The 23,905-nt window shown below is 55.1% G+C and overlaps 1 protein-coding gene across 2 annotated transcripts; it reads right to left on the bottom strand.

Annotated features, from left to right (window-relative positions):
• Positions 1-13,863: 13,863 nt before the first annotated feature.
• Positions 13,864-23,153, bottom strand: AIPL1 (aryl hydrocarbon receptor interacting protein like 1). 2 transcript variants are annotated; one of them, XM_036268559.1, is made up of 6 exons: positions 23,000-23,153; positions 22,219-22,398; positions 16,997-17,185; positions 15,911-16,087; positions 15,652-15,793; positions 13,864-14,239 (listed from the first exon to the last, which is right to left on the bottom strand). In XM_036268559.1, the coding sequence occupies exons 1-6, from the start codon at positions 23,093-23,095 to the stop codon at positions 14,037-14,039; spliced, it is 987 nt and encodes a 328-aa protein (XP_036124452.1). In that variant the 5' UTR covers positions 23,096-23,153; the 3' UTR covers positions 13,864-14,036. The 2 variants fall into 2 exon arrangements, with proteins under 2 accessions (XP_036124452.1, XP_036124453.1); XM_036268560.1 differs by having other exon boundaries at positions 22,219-22,371.
• Positions 23,154-23,905: the final 752 nt, after the last annotated feature.

Below are 23,905 nucleotides of genomic sequence, written 5' to 3'. Positions count from 1 at the left end.
AAGAGGAAGGCCCCCAAAATGTGAAGCGGGGCGCACAGGCGTCGAGTCCCCTTCCTCACAGCCGGAGCTCCTGAGCTCAGAGTGGCATTGACCGAGAAATGCTAAGTAGAAGCTGTGCTTCTGTGTCTTTATTTCAAATGTTCCAGGTGACGCCAAAGATAAGCAGGAATTCGTTTCTCACCGTATCAAGGGACTACCTGGAACTGCAGCTGAAAGGTGGTGTCATCGGCAGGCCGCCTAACTTGCCTAAGCCACTGGCGCCCGTCCCTCTGCCCCCCGGGAGCACGGGCGCCCCTTTGGACTGTAACCTGTTCTTGGTAGTGGGGGTAGGACAATTGGACTCCCAGTGCCCATCTTGAAGAGTTTGAAAGTCAGGAGTCTCATACATAAGGGGGAAATATTTGGGGGGAGACAACTGGGAAATGGAAGGATAAGAATGAAGATAAAAATATAGGAAGGCCCTGGCCAGTTTGGCTCAGCGGTTGAGCGTCGTCCTGCGGACCAGAGGGTCCCAGGTTCAGTTCCCGCGAGGGGCACGTACCACAAAAAGGAAAAAAGAATATATAGGAAGGATGCCCAGCTGGTGTGGCTCAGTGGTGAGCGTCGACCCAGGCACCCGGTCAGGGCATATGCCCAGGTTGTGGACCTGATTCCCAGTGGGGGGCGTGCAGGAGGCGGCCAATCGATGTTCTCTCTCATTGATGTTTCCATCTCTTTCTCCTTCTCACTTTCTCTCTCTCTCAAATCAATAAAGAAAAAAATATATATATAGGAAGGATGACAGAAGAAGACAGAGATGTCCAGTGAATTGATGCATCCTGGTGATATGGTCCATGAAGAAAGTGGGACCAGAGAGGAAATCATCGGGGATGAAGCTCTGGCGGAACCCTTTGCCCTGATTTGGCCCTGGATGTTTCTGACCCCAAAAGCTCTAGCTAATGTGGGAGCTGAGCTGTCTTGAGATCAGTGATGTTTCTCTCCATCTGAAACCTGTTCTTGTAACCCTGAAACCTGCTCCCCGAAGACCGTAATCTACATACAGCACTGGACGGTATTGATTCTCCACTGTTACAAAGGTGTAAACACCTAAACTCCGGTGTTCAGGACAACACGGAGTATATTATTCTACAGTGCTGGGGTCCAGAGGTCCAAAATGAGTCTCAGGGAGCTCAAATCAAGACGTCACAGGACCGGTTCCCTCCCAGGAAATTCTAGGGGTGAATCCGCTTTCCTGCCTCTTCCAGCTTGTGGGGACATCCGCAGTGCTTGGCTTGTGGTGCCTCTCTCTGCCCCAAGCCAGCGGCCTCAGGCCAAGTCCCCTCACACTGCCATCTCTCTGGGTCCCCCTCCCTCTTCCCCTTTTACGGACCCTTGTGATTATATTGGGCCCGCACAGGTAACCCAGGAAAATCTCCCCTTTTCGAGGTCAGCTGATTTGCAAACAATTCCATCTATAAATGTATGTCCCCTTTGCCACACAGTCTCACAAAGTCACAGGTTCTGAGGGCTCAGACGTGGACATCTTGGGGGGGGGCAGGCTTGCCTACGTGGCAATTTCACTGAGTAATAGGGCATGGGTCCCCAAGGAAATGGCTGAGCCAGGTGTTGAGCTGGAGACGGTTTCTGGCGACCAGTCCTCGAGCGCTACTAGGTCAGAGGACACTGGCCACCAAGCCCTGACCCATGGAGCTCACCGTGAAAACAGAAAAGCAAGACAGGGAACAGCGCCTGGAAAGGGAAACGGGAAAAGCGTAAATGCAGGCGAGGGCTTGAAACCGCCCCAAAGCCTCTTCCTCCCCTTCAACACCTTGTCTCCCCACATCAGGAACAGAACATCAGACACGCATCTGCTCTCTCACTTGAAGTCTCTGGGCCTCAGTTTTCACATCCACATGCTGGGAGAATAATACTTGGTATGAGCAGGGCAACTGCTGATCCCCAGCCAACAAGGCAAACAACTGGCTGGAAGGTCCAGTGCATTTGCCCCACTCATGACGTTTATCACAGTCGGCGACTTCATTGTCTGAACTGATGAGAGCCTCGGTGTCCTCATCACGTCTGAGAACTGGGATGATAATAATCACCACATCCTGCTTCTGGGAGGTCCCCTTCTTTCAAAGGACTCATCCCTCTACTTATCAATTCTTCCTCCCCTCTCTCTCTCTCTCTCTCTCTCTCTCTCACACACACACACACACACACACACACACACACATGCGCGCGCGCGCACGTCTCCATCCCTCCCCACGTTCCTGGCCATGAACAAGCATGCACTAGCCTCATCCCACACGGCCAGCCCTCCCTCTGTCCTCCTTGGTGAGCTTCTAACCCCACGTCCCCTCCCTCGCTGATCAGTGCCTGCATTCTGTCTCCTAAGCTTACCGCCCGTCTGAAGTTGAGCTATCAATCACACCGAGGCCACCAGGGGCCCCGTGGCGCTCACCCTCCCTAACCTCTCCACTCGTCCAGTGTGGCACGAGGCCACCTTCTCCTCCAGGCTGGGGCATGGGGCTGAGCAAGCTCCCCACTAGGTCATAAACTCCAGTGAGGTCACGAAACGCCTGCCTCTCGCTCACCTCCATGTATCAGAGCCTCAGAACCTAGCACATAGTGGGCTTCTAATAATGCCTAATAGAACAGAGAAACCAATGGACCTGTCAATCAATTCACCACTGCCCATGCCTTGCCTGCTGAAGTTCCGCTCCAGTCCCCCCAGGCGACTGAGATGCTGATGAGGGCCCCCCACATTCTGGGGAGGGGAGCAGGGTGATAGCCGAGTAGGCAGTGCCGTGAGATCCCCATCGAGACCTCATGGCCCTGTGGGCCCTACTCACCTTCAGTGAAGGCCTCGCCCGTGTGGGGCGGTGACATGAGAGGTGGGAGCAACAATAGGCCCTGCCCCGCTCTGCCATAGACCCCCTTTCCCTGAGACCCCAAGGGGAGCAGCCTGCCGGCTCGGTTCCATGAGAGTTCTACTTACTAGGAGGGTGGGGGTCTGAGTTCACCGGGGGCGGGGACCTCGGGCCTTCTCAGCTAGATCCAAGCCACCAGAAGTGCCGGGAAAGCAGGTGTGGAGGGAGGAGGAGGTAGGCTGCGAGGGCCCCATCCCAGAGCAGCGCTGGAGTTCAGACCCTGACAACCCAGAGGGAACGCCTCGAGGCCGTAGGTCGGAAGGGGGCCAAGGTTTCCTACCAGTTCGGACAAGTGCACAAGTGGATCCTCGGAAATTGCAGGAAGACAGAGGTTCTGGGCCGAGTCACTCCCTCTGCCTGCAGAAGCCATGGCTGGTCCCGTCCCAAATTACCCGAGGCGAGTCCCTGCGACTCCAGAGGGGACCATGCCTCCGGGTCATCACGGTCTCGCCCCCTGTAAGGGAAGCGTCTTCCTCCTTGAACACGACTCTGACCTGCCAGTCGTGGTCCCTCCGAGTGCTCTGCGCGCCTGACCCTGTGGAGCCCGAGCGTTCTGAGCACCCATCGCCCATGCAGGTGTGTCGCCAACCCCAGGAAATCCTTTCTGCTCCTGGACTCCAGTCCCTGGTGGCAGGGTCACCTGTCCATGTGCCCCCCCCACACACACACACACACAGCTTCAAATAAAAGGCTTGGCCTTGCTGATCCCCTTTGTGGGTCCAGACTCCCCCTGTGCTGGGTGTCCCATCGTCACACTCAGCTTCAGTGACACTTTGGCATCATGAGTCGGCAGATAGGAAGGTGACCATGCGGGGATTTCAGGGGCCAAGCCCAGGAGTGGCACCCATCCCTGCACCCCTGGTCTACCGGCCAGCGCTCAGGCATGTAAACCCCTCTGGCTGCCAGGGGCCTGGGAAGCAGCGGCTGTGTGCCAGGGAGCAAAGGGGATGGTGACCAGCCGTCCCCTCTGTCCCCAGGTTCCTCCACCACAGTTACAAGTTCTCAGGCTGCTTTCAATTCTCCCCAGAAATAACCAGATGCAGTTACCCATCCTGCACAACGGAGGCTCCTCACAATGAAGGGCGCCCCCCGAGAGACCCCCGCCTGCAGCCCCCAGCGGACGTGTGGTTCCCAGCGCAGCAGCCTTCCCGGGGCGCCGGCTCCTGCACGCAGCCAGAGACGTTCCATCGAGGCAGCGGTTCTTAAATTAACCAGAACAAGGCATGGAGGGAGGAGCATTTGGAGAGACAGCTGGTGGCCTCACAGACGGGGAGGAAGCTTCTTCGCTTCCCACTGCCAAGACTCCCCTCCTGCGGGCCACGGAATGTCTCTCATGTTCCGGCCTCAGATCTAAACCCGGGCGTCTGTATGCCCTGGAGACCAGCCTGGGGACTGACGGGGCAGCCTGAGGGGCCAGCGGAGGGACGTCCGGGGAAGGGAGCAGGCACCTCTACAAAGACAAACGCAGAATTGGCGGTGGGATGAATACAAAGTTTTGAGATCAGTGTCACTTTTCTTGCTTTGAAGTCCCCGACGGGGTCCTGAAAAGCAGCTGTGAAAGAACTGAAGGCCACCGGTGATATTTATTACAAAAAGGGACGTCCGTGAAAGGTCGCACCGTTGGCACTGGGCTCCTGAGGCTGGGCGTTCCTCACGCCCACGCTGCAGGAGCCGCCAGGAGGCTGTGAAAATCCACTCTCACCTGGAGCCCCGGAGGGGGTGTCCTGCCAGAAGACCAAGGACACTGCAGCGCAGGGCGTCATGAGGCAAACGTAAGGCTGGGCCGTGCGCATGAGGTGACTCGGTGACAGCGTGCAGTGATCACAGTAATCAGAGCGGCCAGCGCGCCCTGACACTCGCGGTCAGCCTTTCCCCCGCTGTATGTCCACTTACTGATTTAATCCCCCCAACCACCCAAGGAGATACTTCTGCAGAACCTCCGTCGTGCAAATGCGGAACTACAGCTCAGAGAGGTTAAGTAACCCGCGCAATATCACACAGCTGGTCAGTGGTCGGACTGGGTTAGGAATCCACGCCTGTCCAGTTCCAGAGCCCTTGCTCCTGACCTTTACTGGATGCTGACCTCTGATGTGGCCCTGGAGGCAGCAGTCTCTGAGGGACTCCGGGGAACCATCGTGACAAATGGGTAACAGCCACAGTCAGCTTTAGTTTGACAAAAACTGATGGCAGCCATGACCCCACTGTCATACGCAAGAGGGCGGCCGAGAGGACCACTGAGGAACGGTCCCCTGAAAATCACTGCATTGTCACCATTCAGCCAGGGCCTGCCTCACGGAGGGGACAGCTGCAGGCCAGGCTGTCGGAGGCCGTGGCAGCTGGACGAGAGCTCTGCTCTGGGGTCAGAGATCATCTGGCTCAAATCCCAGTTCTGCCGTGACCTGGCCAGGTCACCTAGGACAGCTTACTTAACCTCTCCAGCCCTCCAATTCCTCGAACAAAAAATGGGGTGGGAGAGAGGGAGAGTGAAAAATTCGCTTCAAAGATTGTTGGAGCCCTGGCCGGTTTGGCTCAGCGGTTAGAGCGTCAGACTGTGGTCCAGAGAGACCCAGGTTCGGTTCCCGCTAAGGGCATGTACCTCGGTTGCAGTTTGTCCCCGGCCCTGGTTGGTCGTGAGGGTGGCAGCCACTCGATGTGTTCCTTTCGCATCGATGTTTCTCTCTCTCTCTCTCTCTCCCTCCCACTCTACCTGAACAAAAAATGGAAAAATGTCCTCGGGTAAGGATTAAAAAAAAAAGATTGTTGGAAAATTAATTACCTGGGCAGGTGTACGAGCCGAGGTGTAACAGGATTCCAATAGCACCCTCAATCAGGGTAATTTGGAGAAGGTTTTTATAGAGGAGTGTACAAAGGCAAGGACAGGATAGAGCAAAACCGTAACAGCACCGTACCCCTGACTCCTGACAGCCAGGGGCCGTTACCACCCCTGGGGCAAAGGAGGGATGTGGGCACCAGAACCTTGAAGCCAACTGTGGCCCACAGGTTAAAGGCGTCCAAAGACGCCCATGTCCTGATCCCTGGAATCTGTCAGTGTTTCCTCACATGGCGAGGACTTTGTGAGTGTGATCGTGCGATGGGAAGACAGTCCTGGATCATCAGGTGGGCTCGTTGTTATCAGAGTCTTTGTAGGAGGGAGGCAGAGAACGGAAGGAGGGGTGATGTCAGGAGCAGAGGCTGGGGGATACGGAGCCCCGACTCAGGAATGCCGGTGGCCTCAGAAGCTGGAAGAGGTAAGGAACGAAGTCTCCCCTCGAGCCTCCAGAATAAACACAGCCCTACGAACACCTTCCTCCTCGTCCCATAGGGCTCATTGCTGACGTCTGGCCTCCAGAACTGGAAGGCAGCAAGTTGGTGTTTTAAACCACCAGAGGTGTGGTGATTTCTTACAGCAGCTTCAGGAACTAACACAGCAAGAGCCGGGAACAGGGCACCGGAGCCCCCCGAAGGAAAGCTGGGGGCCCTGGCCGGGTGGCTCAGTTGGTTGGCCATCCTTCCGCACACCAAAAGCTTTCAGGTTTGATTCCCAGTGAGGACACATACCTAGGTTGTGGGTTCCATCCCTGGTGGGGGCCTGTATGGGAGGCAATGGATCGATGTTTCTCTCTCACATCAATGTTTCTCTCTCTCTCTTCTCCGTCCTTTCTCTCTGAAATCAACAAAAATATACCCTTGGATGAGAAGTTTTTTAAAAAGAAAGCTGAGGGAACAAAACCCCAGCCTCGCTTTTGGCCCGCCCCCAGTGTCCTTCCGGGGCTGCCACTGGAGAACCCAGCCAGATGCCGAGGGAGCCGTGGCTGCGTGCACGCAGGTCGGCTGCTGGGGCACAGCCCAGAGGAGCAGGGGGCAGGCAGGGGTGAAGACGGGGGTGTGCTGGAGAAGCCACGGGGGCTCGTACGTGGCGGAAGCCGGGCCCCACGTGCGTCGGGAGAGGGATAGGGCACCTGCACTCCAGCTGGGAAAGGAGACCCACCTGCCCCAGAACAACCCAGGAAGACAGAGTCCCATCTGGGGCATGGAGGGTGGGAATCCTTCCAGAGCTTCCTGGGAGTGTGTCCTGCAAGGGTCTAGTAGCCCCTCTTGTGGCCAGTCTGCAGGGGTGATCAACCCAGACGCCACCGCCCCTCATCCTGTCCTACCCGCCAGTCCCAGCCCTGGCCACCTCTCCCTCACGCCACACCCTTCAAGGAGGAGAGAAATCCCGGGTCCCGGGCATCCGCTGGGCTGGCTGGCATTCCTAGCTTGGCTCCGGCCCCCTGATACTGCCCAGCGTCAGAGGCGGACATCCTCAGGCGCTGCCCTTGGAAACCTACTGCCTGGCACTAGCCAATATGGCAACTGTGCAGATGAAGCAAAGGTTCCCCTTCCTCAAAACACTCTCCTGCCATCTACTGGGAACTGGTAGTAACTACACATCCCCAGGATGACGACCAGGCCGGCCGGGGTCCCTGGACTTGGCCAGTGCTCAGCACACACACTGGAAACTGCAGCCGGGCAGCCTGCCACAGAGCCCTCAGCACGGCCGGGATGACAGGTGGCCTGTTTGGTTTGTGTCTGTCTCTCCAATCGCTACCAAAACTATCATCAATGCCCCCCGGCAAAGACCACCAGGAACACACCTCCAGATTAACGCACTGGGCTGACGGCCTATTGCATTTAGAGCCCGCAGAAAGAATAGACTGTCGTATTACATTTATAAGAAGCTCAAGAATGAATAAAACCAATGTATAGCGGCCCGGGGTCAGAGCGGGATTGGGGTGTGTGTTCATTCTAGGCCACACTGCCACCAACCACGTGTGACCACAGAGCACTTGCAATGTGGCGGGTCTGCATCAGACTGCGCTGGAGGGGTGGAGTCCACTTCGAAAACTCAAGGGGGGGGGCGGGACAGAATACAGAGTATTTCATTAACAATGCTTCAACTGATTAAATGATAGTGTTTTTGGCCCTATTGGTTTAAAGTTTAGGCCACCTGTATCTTTTTATTTTTTAACGTGGCTACTGGAAAACTTTCAGTTACCTCTGCAGTTGGTATTATGTTCGCATGGGACAGTGCCACTCTCAGCCCCTCCGGCCGGGGTCCTGGTGGGAAGCGGGTCCTGGGATATGGGCTCAGGGCCATTCTGCATTAGCTCCTAGTGAATTGGACTTGCCTGCCGGCTGAGCCCAGTGACTCTGAGGGAAAACTTAGTTGGGACATTTTATACCTTCCGCAGGTTTGAATTATTATTAGGATATAAGGGTATCCCACCTGGGGAATCAGATCTTAAAAATCCTCTCTTCTCTAGTCCAGCCGGTGTGGCTCAGTGGTTGAGCGTTGACCATGCACCTAGAGGTCGCCGGTTCGATTCCCGGTCAAGGCACATGCCCAGGTTGTGGGCCTGATCCCCAGTGAGGGGCATGCAGGAGGCAGCTGATCCATGTTCTCGCTCATCGATGTTTCTATCTCTCTCTCCCTCTCACTTCCTCTCTCTCTCTATCAGTAAAAGAAAAATAATTAAAAATATAAATCCTTTCTTCTTCCTTTTTTCCCTCTTCCTCTCCTTCTAATCTTTCTTTTTGTCCCTGCCTCTCTTCTTCCTGCCTCCTCTTTGTCTCCCTACCCCCCTCTCCTTTCTGCCCGCTCCTTCATTTCCCTCTTACTTACCTGCTGACTTCCCTCTCTCACCACTGGGGGGCAGGGGGACCGACTGCTCCCCAGTCATGCTGCCTGCATGCTGCCACCTGGACTCCCCAAGGAGCTGGCAGGCTGCCGTGGTCCTGCCCCGCCCGTGCTAACCAGCTGTGCCAGGGCTGGGGAGCTGGGATCAAGGGGCAGCCCCAGCGGGGGGCCAGGGCTGGCCAGCCTGTGGGAGAGGAGACTTCAAACCAGGAGCCTCATCAGGAATGTGGGAGAAGATCGGGGGGTGCGTGGAAGGAAGAAGAGGGAATGCTGTGTAATGCCACCAGCGGGCACAGAGAAAAGGGGGTGAGGCAGAAAGAGAAAGTCGTGATGGACTTTCTCCATCACGACTTTCAAAGGCCGAGTGGGCTGGCCAACCCCGGCCAAGGGTCAACACAGGCCATCCCAGCCCTGCGTCTGCCAGTGTCACTGCTGTGACCTGGACGTGTCCCTTGTTATCTCTGAGCCTCAGTTTCTCCGTCTGCAAAACACAGTGTTGCACTGGATGATTTCTGAGGGTCCTTGTAAGAACTGGGATGTTTGTCATAAAGAAAATGACTCATTCAGCCGAAGTTTCCGAGCCCCGGGTGGAGCTCAGGCGTGTGCCAGCTGCTGCGCACACAGCAGTGAACAGAACCGATGAAGTCCTCTGCCCTCCAGACTGTCCCCCTCCGTGAGAGCTGCCAGCCCCGAGGCTGCCGAGGAGGGACAAACGCTCTGTGTCTTCCGATGATATTTTTATTGGCGGCAAGAGGAAAGGCGAGATTCTCTGCTCATCAGATTCTCGCACTAATGAGAATACCTGAAGTAAAGGAGCAATTGTAATTAGGCCAGGAACTCTGCACACTTGAAAGGACCATAAATAAGAAGGGGGCTTAACCTCATCTTCCCATGAAAGCCCCGAGAGGGGGGAGGGAGGGGAGAAGAAGCTGAGCAGGGAGCAGCCCCCTCCCAAACAGCAGGTGCTTGGAGGGGGTCGAGATGGCCCCTCACTCACGGGCGACTCAGTCAAGGTGAAATTCAAGGCTGAGTCTCCGGTGCGAAGCTGGGCAGGCCCAGGGACGGAGATGAAAACCAAGCGCCCAGATGTCAGCTGCGAGAGGACCCAAAGCTGGGCTGTGGCGTTGTCATCACAGCGGTGTGAGCGCCCCCCACGAAGGGGGGGAGCACGGAGACAGGGGTGCCTGTTAGCACCCAGGGCTCCCACCAGGCTGACCTCTTGGCTACGTGCACCGGACTGAGGTGGCCTGGCCATTTCTTGTGGACGAGCAGATGTTTGCCATGGCCTCTACCTCTGGATGCACGCAAACCCTCAGACTTCTGGCTGAGCCCTTCTCCCAGCCTGGGACTGAGGGTGTCCTCGCCTCCTGAGAGGGGGCCGTGCCCCCGTGGGCTAGGAAAATGCTGACTCTAGTTCCTGTGTGCGACATGTGGGCCTGAATTCGAATTCTGCCCTGCCCCTGCCCGCCAAGCTCTCCCAGCGTTCCTTTCCTCCCTCCAGCCTGGAGGAGACCTGATCGGGGTCCTGGCAGAAACCGGAACCCCCTCAAAGGGGTGCTGTGGAGAGCTGCAGGAGGTGTAGGAGCGACCGAGGGGTCCAGCAAGGAATGCGGAGCACTCAGGGCCTGGCTGGTGGGGACCATTGGCCGCCCAGGCCGCAAGCGCCCAGAGGAGGCCCCAGTGCTCCAGGGCCCGGGGGGATGCAAAGAGCTGCCTGACCCCGGTGTGACCACAGCCCAAGAGCACAGCCACCACACAGCCTCAGCCCAGCCTCCCCTCCTCCACACAGATCTCTGCCTCCCGGTGCCAAACCCACCTGGAGCCGGGGGCCAGGAGCCGAGGCACAGCACATGAGGCACCTGTCAGAGGACACAGCAGGCCAGAGGACAGGGCTAGTGACAAGGGGGGACGAACTGGCTGCGGTAGGCTCCGTAACGGCCCCAAAGGTGCCATATCCCAATCTCCGGAACCTGTGAATAGGTCCCTTCAAGGCCAAAGAGACTTTGCCCACATGACTAACTGAAGGTCTGAGATGGGGCGTGGGGGGTGATCCAGGATTAGCCAGTGGCCCAATGCAATTGCAGGAGACAGGAGGGTCACAGACTCTCAGAGGGGGTGTGAGACGGAAGCAGAGGGACACCGTGGGAGACTGGAAGATGCTACACTGTTGGCTTTGAAGATGGAGAAGTGGTCACGAGCCAAGGAGTGGCCTCTAGAAGCTGGACAAGGTAGGAAGCTGGTCCCTTCCTAGAGCTTCCAGAAGACACAGCCCTGCTGACCCCCTTGAGGACCACTGACCTCCAGAACTGTAGAGAATCAACCTGCGCTATTTTCAGCCATTGAGTCTGTAGTAATTTGCTGCTGCAGCCACAGGAAACAGACACCTGCACAGTCTCCGAGGGGACGGATGCCTCGGACCACCCAGCCCTCTCTGATCTTGAGGTCTGTGTGAACTCCAGCTAAGGTCAGAAGGGTGGCTCACACCTGCGAGCAAATGCCGTGGTTAACCAGTGACAATTCCCAAACAAAGGCCATGGACATGCTCTGAGCTGCTCCCTAATTTTTCTCCTCCTTTTTTTTTTTTTCTTTTGGTAATACATTATGCTCATGTATGGACTGTCCGGGAAGGGAGGCATCACCGTGTCAGATAAAAAAGGCCCAGAAGTCCGGGAACTTAGGTACTAATCCTGGATCGATTCCAGGTTTCAAGTAGAATCTAAGAAGTTACTAACCTTGTCTGAGCCTCTCCCATCTGTACGAAGGGTGGGGACTGAGGGCCTAGTCTACTGGCATTCTGATTCCACGGTTCTACCCACCTCCTTTCCTGTCACCAGCCAGGCTAACCCTGCAGGAGTAGGAGTGGTCAGGGCTCATGGAGAGCCCACATCTAGAGCCCAAAGCTTTCTCAGGAAGGTCCAGCAGGATCCCCATCTCCTGGCCCAGGGACCACAGTCTGCTTACTCTGCTGCCCCCTGCTGGGCACTCAGAAAAACAAAGGCTTCCAGGTGGATCCTTTGGAAGTGGTTGAAAGGGACCCTCAGGAGATGCCCCCTGCAACCTCCTGAATCCATCTGACCAGCCAGGACCTCCCTGGAGGCTGTTGCCAAAGCCCACAAGGAAGCCTGTGCAGGGACCAAAAGCCTGGATGGAGGCTGCCTGCTGTGGGGCCCCAGCTCAGCCCCCCACTCCTGCAGCCGCTGCCCTGCACCAGTAAAATGGGGTAAAATGGGGCATGAAATGCCAGAGCTCCTGAAAAGTGGTGCTCTTGTCCCGTTCGCTGCCTTTGGGTGATTGTGATGATAAGATGAGGTGTCCCTGTTCTCTCTCACACATGCTCACACACACACACACAAAATTTACACAAGAGAAGCACACTAATAAGCAAGAAGTGTTCTTGACAAGGGAGAAGTGACCATCGAGAAGTCTACCTATCCTGCAAGAGGGCGGCCTCCGGGAAGCGCAGAGCCTCGCGATGCCGCGAGGAAGAGGCGGCACGCACCCGGCAGCATGCCACGGGTCCGCCGCAAAGAACGAGGTGCAGCTAGAAAGGCTGGGCCCGGGGAAGCTGGGGAAGCTGACCGAAAAGTCATGAACCAAAATGTGGCCTGGTTTCCATCCACTGGATGGCGTGTGAAAAGGAATCTCCGGGCTCTTTGAACAGACATGCCCCTAACCACTGCTCCGGTTTGGGACAGGGAAGGGGGTCTCCACACCTCCTCAAGTACGAATGCCACCACACTTCACGGGGGTCCTGGCCCTCACCCCTCTTTTGACTTGGGCCTGTAAATGTCTCGGGGCATCGGAATCAGAGACTTGCCCACAGGACGAGTTGGACAGGACCGAGCAGCGTCCTGGGACATTCAGGCATCATTTTGCTGGAGGGACCGCAGAGGAAGTGAGATCCTTGCTGGCCCGGGAAAAGGGATGGCCAGTGGGAACACTACATCCAGAAAATGGAGAGGACAATGGAGGCTGGGAAGTCTGGTCCTCATATAATGCCTCCTGCCAGGCTCTTGATCTCCTTCTCAGCCACTGTTGAGCTTCTGATGGTGGCTCAGACACCACCTGTGCCTCTCTCCCGGGGCCTTGGGAGCAGGGGAAGTCCTCTGCTGTCCTCTGCTGTCCCCTGCTGGCCACTCTAAAGCAAACGCCCAGGACACTCCTCTTCCAGCGTCTCCAGGTCATGTGCGTAGTGTTCCCCTGCTGTGGTTGTCTCTAAAACCTCGTCTGGGTTCTCTCTCAATACACCTGGGTAGCCCATTAGAGACCAAGTCTGAGCCAAAATGAGCCCTTTCCTCCTTGGAGGGCTTAACCTCAAATCTCCTGGTGCTGCAAAAGCCAGGAAGAAGAGAAAAATTAAAACACCCCCCATTAAAATAACTGCCGCTACCTCTGATGTCAGGAATATCCTCAATCTGTGGCCAGGGGCTCTTGAATTTGGAGCCACAGAAAAAAAGGCTGTCACAGCACCACGGGGGCCCCGCAGAGAGACAATCTCACATGGCCATTTCATGTACATGCCGGGTATCGATTTCCAAATCTTAGAGTCAACCTTTGGACAAAGCACAGAAGATTAAGGTTTGGTTACAGGCAGAGCAAAGATACTAACAGCCCGGGGGATGGAAAAGTAAAGGTAGGACAAGGTGGGAGATGGGGTGGGGGAAGGGTCCCAGTGGCTGCCACCCTCCATCTATCCAGACGAGAGTCAATGGGATTGGATAAAGAGTCCTGGAGGAAATATATAAAATAACAAAAATAACCAAGCAAGGAACCAAAAATATACCTATCCAGAATTGGGAGAAGGGGAAGGTAGGAATGAGAAAGCATCCAAACATTAAATTCTCATTTTTTTTTGGCAGCATGGGGTAAAATGACACGTGGAGAAATTGTGACTTGAACATATTATTTGGGGACAAAGAAAACTACCAGAAGAGTAAAAACTAGGGTCAGATCGCTGGCTCTGGGCTTAGAAATAAGAAACACAGGGCAAGAAACTTCATTTTTATTCATCAGCACTTTGGGGATTTTATTTTTACCATGCGTATATATTATTTTGGTTTTAAAAATGAATTTTTGCCCTGGCTGGTTTGGCTCAGTGGTTAGAGCATGCGCCCGAGGACCAAAGAGTCAAGGATTTGATTCCAGTCAAGGGCACGGACCTTGGTTGTGGTTCAATCCCGGCCCTGCTCAGGGTCGTGCAGGAGGCAGCCAGTCGATGTGTCTCTCTCACGTTGATGTTCCCCTCCCTCTCCCCCGCCCCCATTCTGTCTAAAAATCAATGGAAAAAAATATCCTTCAGTAAAGATTTTTTTTAATTAGTTTTAAATTGTAAGAGGGACACCATAACCCTAGCCAGCTGCACCAGAAATAGCCAGGCCGTGTGCTGGTGGGGGTGCCCTGTGGGAGGCGGGGACAGGGAGGCCGGGAAGGCCGGAGGCAAGCGCGCCCTAGCCCAGCATGTCCCTGCAGCGCCGCCGCTCCTCCGCCCGCTTCTCCTCCAGCCGGCTCTCCAGCAGCCGCAGCTCTCTGCGCACTGCCTTCCGCATGGCCGGCTCCAGCTCCAGCACCTTCTCCAGGTCTGCTTTGGCCTCTGCCTCATTCCACACCTCCGCGTGAGCTCGGGCCCGCACGTAGTAGGCCTTCACGATGCCTGCAGGGACGATAGAGCTGGCGCTGCCACCCAGGCCCAGAGGCAGCCCCTTCGGCTGGCCTTTCCAGCTTACAAAACCCTTGACCTGCCCGGCAGGTGCGGCTCAGCAGATTGAGCGTCCTCCCATGAACTGAGAGCCCCCACAGGGCACACACCGGGGTCGCGGGCTCGATCCCCAGTAGGGGGCGTGCAGGAAGCAACCGATCAATGTGTCTCTCTCACATCGATGTTTCTATTTCTCTCTTCCTCTCTCTCTAAAAAAAACCACTAAAAATATATTTTTAATCATTATTATTTTTTTCTTTATTGATTTTAGAGAGAGAGGAGGGGAGAGGGAGAGAGAGACGGAAACATTGATGGGAGAGAACATCATTGGCCGCCTCCTGAATGCACCCACTGGGGATCGGGCCCACAACCTGGGCACGTGCCCTGACCAGGAATGGAACCAGTGACCTCTTAGTGCATGGGTCCAAGCTCAACTCCTGAGCCACACCTGCTGGGCTAAAAAAATATATTTTTAAAAAAACCTTAACCTGGACCATGACCCTTCACTTCTCTGTACCTCCTGAGCCCATGTCCTTGACTGTGAAATGGAGATAATAACAGCAGTTGTGACTCCCCACCCTTGTGCAGACCCTTCCATGGCCTCATAATTAATTTTATATTCATAACTTTCTATTATTTTTTTATCCTCACCTGAGGACATTTTTCCATTTTCTGTTCAGATAGAGTGGGAAGGAGAGAGAGAAACATTGATGTGAAAGGGACACATCGAGTGGCTGCCACCTGCACGACCAACCAGGGCTGGGGACAAACTGCAACCAAGGTACATGCCCTTAGCGGGAATCGAACCTGGGTCTCTCTGGACCGCAGGCCGACGATCTGACCTCTGAGCCAAACCGGCCAGGGCTCTATTATTCTTCTTATAGAAGCTCCCCAAATTGTGTACCTTCAGGCCCTATCCCTGCACCTACCCCGCAGGCCTATGGTACCAATCAAAGAGGTGACAGGTGCGAGAATTTAGCGCCTGGCGCGCAGTGTGTCCGATGTGGTTCCTATGAGTTCGAACACCATCTTCACATACAGCTTGGTGGCACTGCCCATCTGTGCACACAGACGCTAGCACTCAAGGGTGTTCTCTGCATTGGTGGCCCTTTTCCGAAAAGCCCGTTCACTGCTCCACACGATCACAGGTTTTTGGAAGCTACTTATATATTTGTCCGAATGCACATTAAAATACAATACCTCTACAATTCGCACTGCTCATCCGTCACCTGTGAAACGGATACAGACTCGGGAATCTGCCAGGTGGTGGCAAGTTTAGATGCCAGCGTCTGAAGGGCAGACGGAGGTCGGAGCCCCGACTCTGCGGCCCGCCAGCCCCGCCCCGCCCGCGCCCTCCCCGCACCCACCCGGGTGGTGCCGGAGGATGTCGCTGGTGTGCTCCAGCACCTCGTAGTACTCCTCCCTCTTCAGCAGGCACTGGCAGTAGTTGAGGATCAGGGTGTTGATCATCTTCTCCAGCTTCAGCCACTGTGCCTCCCAGGGCTTCTCCTGCCGGCGGCGAAAGGGCTGCCGTGAGCCCTGGCTGCTGCCGGGAGCCCTCCCCGAGGCCCTGGCTGGGGCAGGGGGGAGGGCAGGGGGGGGGGGCGATGGCGAGCATCCTCCCACCTTGGTCTGCAGGTTCTTCAGGCAGACGATGGCTTCCTGGTACTTGGTGGAGGCCTCCTCGTAGCGGCCCAGCTTGAAGAGCCGGTTTCCTTCTCCGTGCAGGATGGGCACCGCCTGCATCTTCTCCGCGTGGCTCAGGCTCCAGGTCTCCCTCTGGTACTCGCTCGGGGCCTCCACCTGGCCCAAGAGCTGCAGGTCAGCAAGGTGGGGCCCGGGCGCCTGCACCCTGGCAGGTAGGGACCCCAGCACACTCACTGAAGTCAGCTCTGCGTTCCCACAGTGAGGTGCCGCCAGCGAAACCCTGCTCGCAGATCAAATACACAAAAACAGGGAAAGGAAGCAACAAGGCCCGGGCCCTCCCGAAATCAGCGCTTCCTCGCGAATCAGGAGGAGGCACCTGCTGGTCACACACTTTGCTTCCAGTATTCAGAAAGTTGCCGTAACACTCATGTCATTAGAACAAGGTGCTGCATGGCCATCTGCTGGGAAATTGTGGTCATAAAGTACAATGTCTGTAATGAGCACCTTAGAGTGATTCCCTGGCACAGTGTACACACCCCACGGCTTCAAACAGGCCCTGGAGTGTCTTGTTCTCTCATTTGTATTCACGCCTGGGGCTGAACCTCAGCCTTGGCCATAAGCTAGTCCTACAGCGAGTTCTGCAGCGGTCTTGACCTTCTCCCAGACCCCATAAATGCGGGCTGTCAGTCTCGCGGTGAGGGGGTGTGGCTAGCCCCATGCTGCCTCTCCCGACGTTGGACAATCAGGTCTGAACTTACAAACCATAGGGACTGGGGATGGAGATAGAATTCTAAACTTTTGAAGACCAAAAAAATAAAAAAAAAGTAGAGAGCCAATAGAAGTAAAATCTGCAAAATGAAAACAAATGGGCTTTTCCCTTAGAAAAAGTAAAGTACCTTGGGGGGGGGGTGTTTAAACTCCAATTCTCCTGTGGTTTAGGAACCCTTTCTGGGTGATGGCCACTGACCAGTGCGGTCGGGCTCCCATGATGCCCCCTGACCCTGTGGCTCTCTGATGCTGGGACAGCCCTCTCCTCCCACCACACCCCCACCCCCAGGACCCCACCTGCAGAAGCTCGATCACAAAGATCAGAGGCTGCGGCTCCTTCTGCAGCTCATCCAGGTCCTCGTAGCCCAGCGTGTGGTAGGCGAACATGTTAGCCAGCCCACACGTGTGCACGTGCCACTCCGTGGGGTCCTTGCCCTCCGCCATCTGCCGTAAGCTCCGGGACAGGATGGGGTAGACCCCCGTGTGCTGTGGGAAAGACAAGTGCATGGCATTGGGGCTGTCCACTCAGAGCTAGCTGGGCCTCAACAAGCACCCACTCTGAGCCCCCCCGGCAGCACCCCACTGCCCCTCTACACTTCCCCATGGCTATGACCACCTATTGCCCCCACTAATAGCTGCAGGTTACCGAGCAAAGCACTCTATGTCTGTTAGCTCCTTCATCTTTAAAGTGGCCCAACAAGGGAGGCACCACTATTAACCCCCTTTTACAGATGAGGAAACTGGAGCCCAGAAAGATTCAGTAACTTGCCTAAGGTCAAACAGCTTGAAAATGACAGAGCCATGATTCACACTATAACCGCAATGACTCGCTGTGACTGGTGGGCCCCTGCAGTCAACTCTAGTGAGTTTCTCTCCCTAGGAGACCCCGAGTCCACCAAGCCTGTGACTCACAGGGAGACAGCGGGAGGGGCAGGGCTCTGGGTTCGAGAGGGCCGGGTTGGCTTCTGACAGTGTTCTGACGGACAGTGAACCTGGCCACCGCCTACCCTGAGCCCCAGTTCCCCCATCCCTCACTGCACCTGTCCAGTCCTAGGGCTGTTGTAGGGCTTAAATGAGATGGTGTGGATATAGGTCCAGCTCACCACAGCCTCAGCCAGCTCAGGGAGCTGAGACTGTCACCCTTGAGGTAGAGGAACCTGGGAAAGGCAGCCTCATGGCCTCAGGCCCAGCCTGGGCCTCAGCTCACCCAGCTGGGGACCCCCGTCCTTGGGCTGGGTCCTGACATGGCCCATCTCAGGCCCCACGCGGCAACTCCAGGAAAGACACACCCCTGGGAAGTGAATGAGGCAGAAATGGTTCAGCTTGGCCTCTGGGTCACCGGCATGAGGATGAAGGTCACCCTCTCCCTGCCCCCACCAGCCAGGATGAGCCCTGAATGCCCTCGGCTTCTTTGGGAGAGGTGACCAGATGGCGGGTAAGCCTGTTGGGATTAGGGCTGGCCTGGGGGGGGAGAGGCCCCGGGACCAGCATACCGCAGGGAAGAGGTACTCCTGGCCCTGCCGCCGCAGCCCCGGCTCACAGCCCCTGCTTCCAGCAAGTCGCCTGCGAGCAGTGGACCCCAAGGTCAGGCGACATTTAGGCCATGACTTCAAAGGCCTTGTCCCACTGGACACTGGCTGCCCGAGTACCGCCAGGGCCTGGTCAGCATGGTGGGCTGTGGGATGCCACCAAGAGTGACATGAAATGTCAGGAAGGAAGATACAGGCCAGAGAAGGGGCAGAACTCCAGAATCCCACCCGCTCCGGGCAGCACCTCACAGGACGGAAGGAGGGTGGAGACCCCAGCTCTGCGCCCACTCTGCAGGCCAGCAGGGCAGCCAGAGTCACGGGCACTCCCTGGAGCTAGACTCCAGCCCTTGGCACCCACTCAGCCCACAGGGCTGTGACTGGGGCAGCCCACCCCACTGCCTCTCTCTGGGGCTCAAGGACAGAGCCTGGTTCCGTCTGAGGGGCTGTCTACACTGGAGTTTGCACACTAGCATGCTACAGGCCTATTCAGCTCCCAAACTGGTATGTTTCACCCCTCGTACTGTAAGGGTTTTTATTAACTAGGCGCCCAGATTTAAGCATCGAGAGAGATTACATGCTAACGAAGATTTCGGGTTCGTCTCAAACACTCGAAAGATCCAGCTTCACATGCCAACTGTCCAGTGGGAGCTGAGGGCCGACGATCTCCAGTCAGCCAGGGTTCCTGGCCCCTGTGGAACCTTAGCTGGCTACCCCTGGCCTCATAAGACGGCACAAGCAAAAATCCCACATAGAAACCAGTGTCCTCCCTACGGGGTGGGAGCCAGGGGGCAACAGAAAGGGATTATTTCGGGGCAGAAGCTCCCAGAGCCCCTGACTCACTCTGCTCCTCTGGTTTAGGGGAGGGAAGGGGAGGGAAGAAGGCCCCTGCTCCTGCAGAGACCTAAACTTCAAGGTGCTCCGGTGAGGACTGTCCAAGAAAAGGGCTCTGCAGGGAGTGATGAGCAGCAACTGCTGGGGGAAAACCAGGCCTCTTAAGTCCTTTGTCAAATAAACATGCTTGCCCCACTGATCACTTTGTCTTTCCAAAACTCAGATTCTGAAGTGAAGTGATGTCCCATAACAGAGAAGGGCCAACTCAATGCAACCTGCCTAGTGTTTTCACACTTCCTGGCCTGGGTGCTGACTCTCATCCCACTGCTAGACCTAGTGAACTCCTATTCATCCTTCAACACCCAGCTCAATGTCATCTTTGTTAAGCAGTCCCCTAAGGCCCAGAGCAGTTAGTTACCCCTCTCCGGTGGCCCTAATGCACTCTGTCCTTACTGAATGATGCCACAGTGCTGGCGGTTCTGCTCTGTATTTGCTGAGGTGTCTGCTTCTCCTCCAGAATTCGAGTTCCTTGAAAGCCAGGGATTTTGCCTGTTTTACTCCTAACCCCCAGACAGGACAAATCCAGTGTTCAGTGAATATTTTCTAGATAGATAGATAGATAGATAGATAGATGATGGGTAGATGCTTAATAATGGAAGAGAGATTATGAATAACATTGGTTGAAAGATGGGATGGATGAATTGATACCTGAGTGTGTGGATGGATAGAAGGATGAATAAAGGGTGGATGTATAAGCAGGTAAATGACTCAGGAAGGGGTGTGTGTGTGTGTGTGTGTGTGCGCGCGCGCACGCGCGTGGGTACAATCATGGCAGCTGTGGGCTCAGAGATGTGGAGGGCTACTGGAAAAGCCAACAGTCAGTGTGGTATAAAAGTCACCAGCCTGTGAGACGGGCGGTGCATTCATGTGACTCTTGATGTGGCCAAAAGAAGGCAGACACCGCAGGAATGACAGAGTCACACGACATTGCAGGAATGACAGCAGCTGTGGTTTTGCAAACAACAGATCAACCAACCAATCAAGGACCCACTGACAGCCGTCTATGCAAACCTGTGTCAGTAAACATGTATATGGAGAGGGGCCCTTGTGGTGACCAAGCCGCTAACATGTGGCCTAAATTGTAGGTTCATATCGATTTTATTTATTTATTTTCTTTATTGATTTTAGAGAGAGGGAAAGATACATCGATGAGAGAGAACATCGACTGGCCGCCTCCTGCATGCCCCCGACTGGGGATCTGGTCCACAACTTGGACATGTGCCCTGACCGGGAATCGAACCAGTGACCTCTTGGTGCATGGGTCGATGCTCGACCACTGAGCCACACCAGCCAGGCTGCATATCGATTTTAAAAGTGCAAGAGCTCCTCGTTGTCAGCAAAGTCAATAGATAGTATTTAAAACTAATTGAAACCACAAAGAAGCCCATTGTCTGAAGACTTGACTTATTAAAAAATAAAACGTATTTTTAGGAATTTAAAATATCAGGATGAAGAGCAACACAGGGACTGGTACAAAGGAAAAATGTTGAACGAGTATCTGGTAAGTGGATGAAGAAATGAATAACGCATTGGCTGGGATCCCCTAGTGGTAGAGGACGGCGTTGCAGCCTGACTCTACTAAGACACTGTTAGGAGAAACAGACACTGGTTAAGGAGTGAAGGGAGCAGGGTCCCCACCCTGATTCTGTCCCTTAACTGTTCCATCCAGTGCAAGTTACTTTCCTTCTCTGAGGCTTAAGTTTCATCATCAGTAAAATGAGGGAGTCAACTGCCCCATACCATGAATAGCCCTGGTGTACATCCTACCTCTAATCCCTGTAACAGCCCCTTACATAGGAACTGGTTTATATTTAAATGAGGAATTAGACTTCCAGAAGGGAGATAGTACTTTCCAGGGTCACACAGTTAACAAAGACAGAGCAAAGTTCAAACTCGGTGCCTCTCTCTCTCTCTCTCTCATTGCTTTTTTGAAAGGTCCATGTCCCTGGTGAAATAATGAGTCTGGGCATCCACCATCCATAGCTGCTAAATCCAGCAGGTGACAGTCAAGGCTGTCACTATCTGAGCCCATCAATCAATCCCACCATCACAAGAAGAGGGGTAAGCGGACATGGAGTACCTCCCAATGGGAAGCACACAGCACAATTTCTAGAAAATGCTTGTTAGTAGAGGAACATGTTAGACAAGTATTCCTGGCGAAGCAACCCACAAAATCAAAATATGAGAACTTCTCCAGGAAGACTGACCCAATCCCTCCTAAAAATCCATGTCAAGGGGAAAAGGGGGCAGAGAATCCATGGATAAAAAGAGACTTGAGAGACATCAACAAAGCTCTGTGCATGGACTTTGTCTGGATCCTGATATGAACAAATCAACTTGAAAGAGTAAATGAAGCCACAACTGGAGAAATTTGAACAGTGACCGGATAGCAGTTGGCATTAAGGAATTACTGGTGTTTTTAAAAGATGTCATCACGATATTCAGGTTATGTTTTTAATCTTTTTAGAGATGTTAGTTCTAGTACTTACAGATTAAATGATGTGGTATCTGGAATGTGCTTGAGCCACATGGGATGAGGAAGGGACGTGGACGGGGAGAGATGGGACAAGACTGGTCGTGGGGGGAGGCTGGCATTGGGTGACGGGTTCCTGGAAGTTCAGTATACTTTCGTCAACTTTTTATGTGTTTGAAAGTTTCCATAAGAAATGAGTGTTTAACGATCAGTGAGTTTTGCCGTTGCTACCTGAGCCGCAGAACAAGGAGACTAACGTGCATGGGTGATTTGCAGGAATGCATGGATGTGAAAACTATCTTGCGATGTTAGAAAAGTGGACAGGGGGGCAGAAGAGTGACCAATGGCCAAAGGTCTCCGGGATCTAACAATCCTGCAGAAGTGAGGACTGTGGGGTGGGCAGGCTCACGCTTCCAGGGCGTGGCCCTGCGCCCACATTCGCACCAGCCGGCCACGACCCTGATCGTCACTTCCGGGGATTTTGAATGAATCCATCTCTGGCTTTACGGTGGCGGGAAGTGAGTTCTGTTTTACTGCCACTTTCCTGAAATACGGCCGCCCTGCAAAGGGGGTGGGGGGGCCCTGCAGAAAGCAAATCCAGGGAACGGCCAGCACGGCCTACTTACGATGTTGTCACACCAGAACTCGGCCACCTCGCTGACCCGCATGGACGTCAGTAGGATCTCCCAGACCTCCAGCTTGAACATGTTCCCAATGATGATGTGCATGGGCCGGCCCACCTGCTTGCTGTCGTCTATCACCGTCCGCTCCTCATCGCACTTCATGGTGCGGAAATGAAAGGTCACCTGGTCGCCAAGAGAGTGGACTCTGGTCTAGACATGCCTCCCAAGGCCCAGAAGAAGGCACCCCACTGTCACCAACTCTCAAGGCTGTCTCAAAGGTCAGCTCACCCAACCCCACTCAGATGCCTCAGACCCCCAGAGCAGCCCAGCCTGCCCCAGGGATGAGGATCCCGCTCCCTCCTAAATGACCGCATCCTGCTCTTGACAGCTCTGTGGGTCTAGATGTCCTTCCTTAAATAAGCCCTAAATCCGAGGCCACAGACACAGCCACTCCGTCACCCAGGGAAGCCCACCAGAGATTTACGGCCAAATACCATGACCCCTGAGGGCCCCTCCTTCTCACTCAACAGTTGGGGCTCCAGAAAATTCCCAAGGCCCTTTCCCCATCCCATGCTGCGGTTCAATTTGCAAAATATCAAAAATGCCCAGTCAATGGGCCGAGTCAGAGCGTCCCCGATGCCTCAAGGTTGATAATTCCAGGAAGGGCCTGCCCAGTCATTTTTTGGCAAAGTTGAAACCTGTCTGCAGTGCCATGTAGCCCAGCGGGAAGCAGGGGCTGCTGCGGAGGGTCCCTATCTGGTCTGGGGGGATGGGCCCCACTTACCCGCGATCCGGTGATGAAGTTTGGGGGCTCCCCCGTGCCCCCGTGCAGAATGGTTTTCTTGATCCCTTCCACGTTCAGGAGCAGAGCGGCATCCATGGCTCCAGGTGGAGGAAGATGTCCAGCCCAGGCTGAGATAATCTCACGGGGAAGGCACTCAGGCTAAGACGGGGATTTGCCCTGCGGGAGGGGTGTGAATTAGAGGAGTTAAGTAGGTAGCCCCAAGCTGGCCCCAGGCTGCTCCTCGGGGCCACTCCAGGCCACCTAGCCTTCCATCCCATTCATCCACTGCTTCTCATAGGGACGCGAGGCCCCTGCCTGACTTTACTGCACGGGCATTGGTCTGTGCCACCTCAGGAAGAGAGCAAGCCGGCTGGAGCTTTCTTAAAGAAGACGGCTGCGAGGAAACTCGCAGTGGAGAGGCCTCGGGCCCTGAAGGAGAGGAGGAGAGACTGACCCGAGCCCCTCAGCCCTGCCTGCTCCCTGGTGCTGGCCCTGGTCTCAGATTCCTAGTCCTTTTGAACCCTAGACCGAGGCCCTGTGGTCTTTACGGTCCCTGTCTTCCCTCCTTCCTATTTCCCCTCCTCTTCTCCCCAAAGTCTATCCACCCACAAGAGCATGCGCCATTGCTGAAGGAAGAGTGGCAGGCTTCCAGCTTGGGAGAACCCTAAACGGAGTAAGAGAAGCAGGGGGCAGACTTGGAGAAATTTGGGGAGCCCTCCACAACCCCACTCCAGCCTCCCCTACAAGGTCTGGCTGGAGCAGCGGGGTCTCCTGTCCCCTTTGGAGAGTCTCTGCCCCGTGCACTGGGACCCAGGCAGAGCTTCATGGGTCCCCTTTGTGGGCTAGTGAAAAGAAACATGTGACGACTTGGTGTTTGGCGCCACCTTGTGGTGAGTTCAGATTTTT

Source organism: Molossus molossus, unplaced genomic scaffold (genome assembly GCF_014108415.1).
Source record: "Molossus molossus isolate mMolMol1 unplaced genomic scaffold, mMolMol1.p scaffold_m16_p_19, whole genome shotgun sequence".
Lineage (NCBI taxonomy): Eukaryota > Metazoa > Chordata > Mammalia > Chiroptera > Molossidae > Molossus > Molossus molossus.
This window is presented reverse-complemented; position numbering and strand designations above follow the sequence as displayed.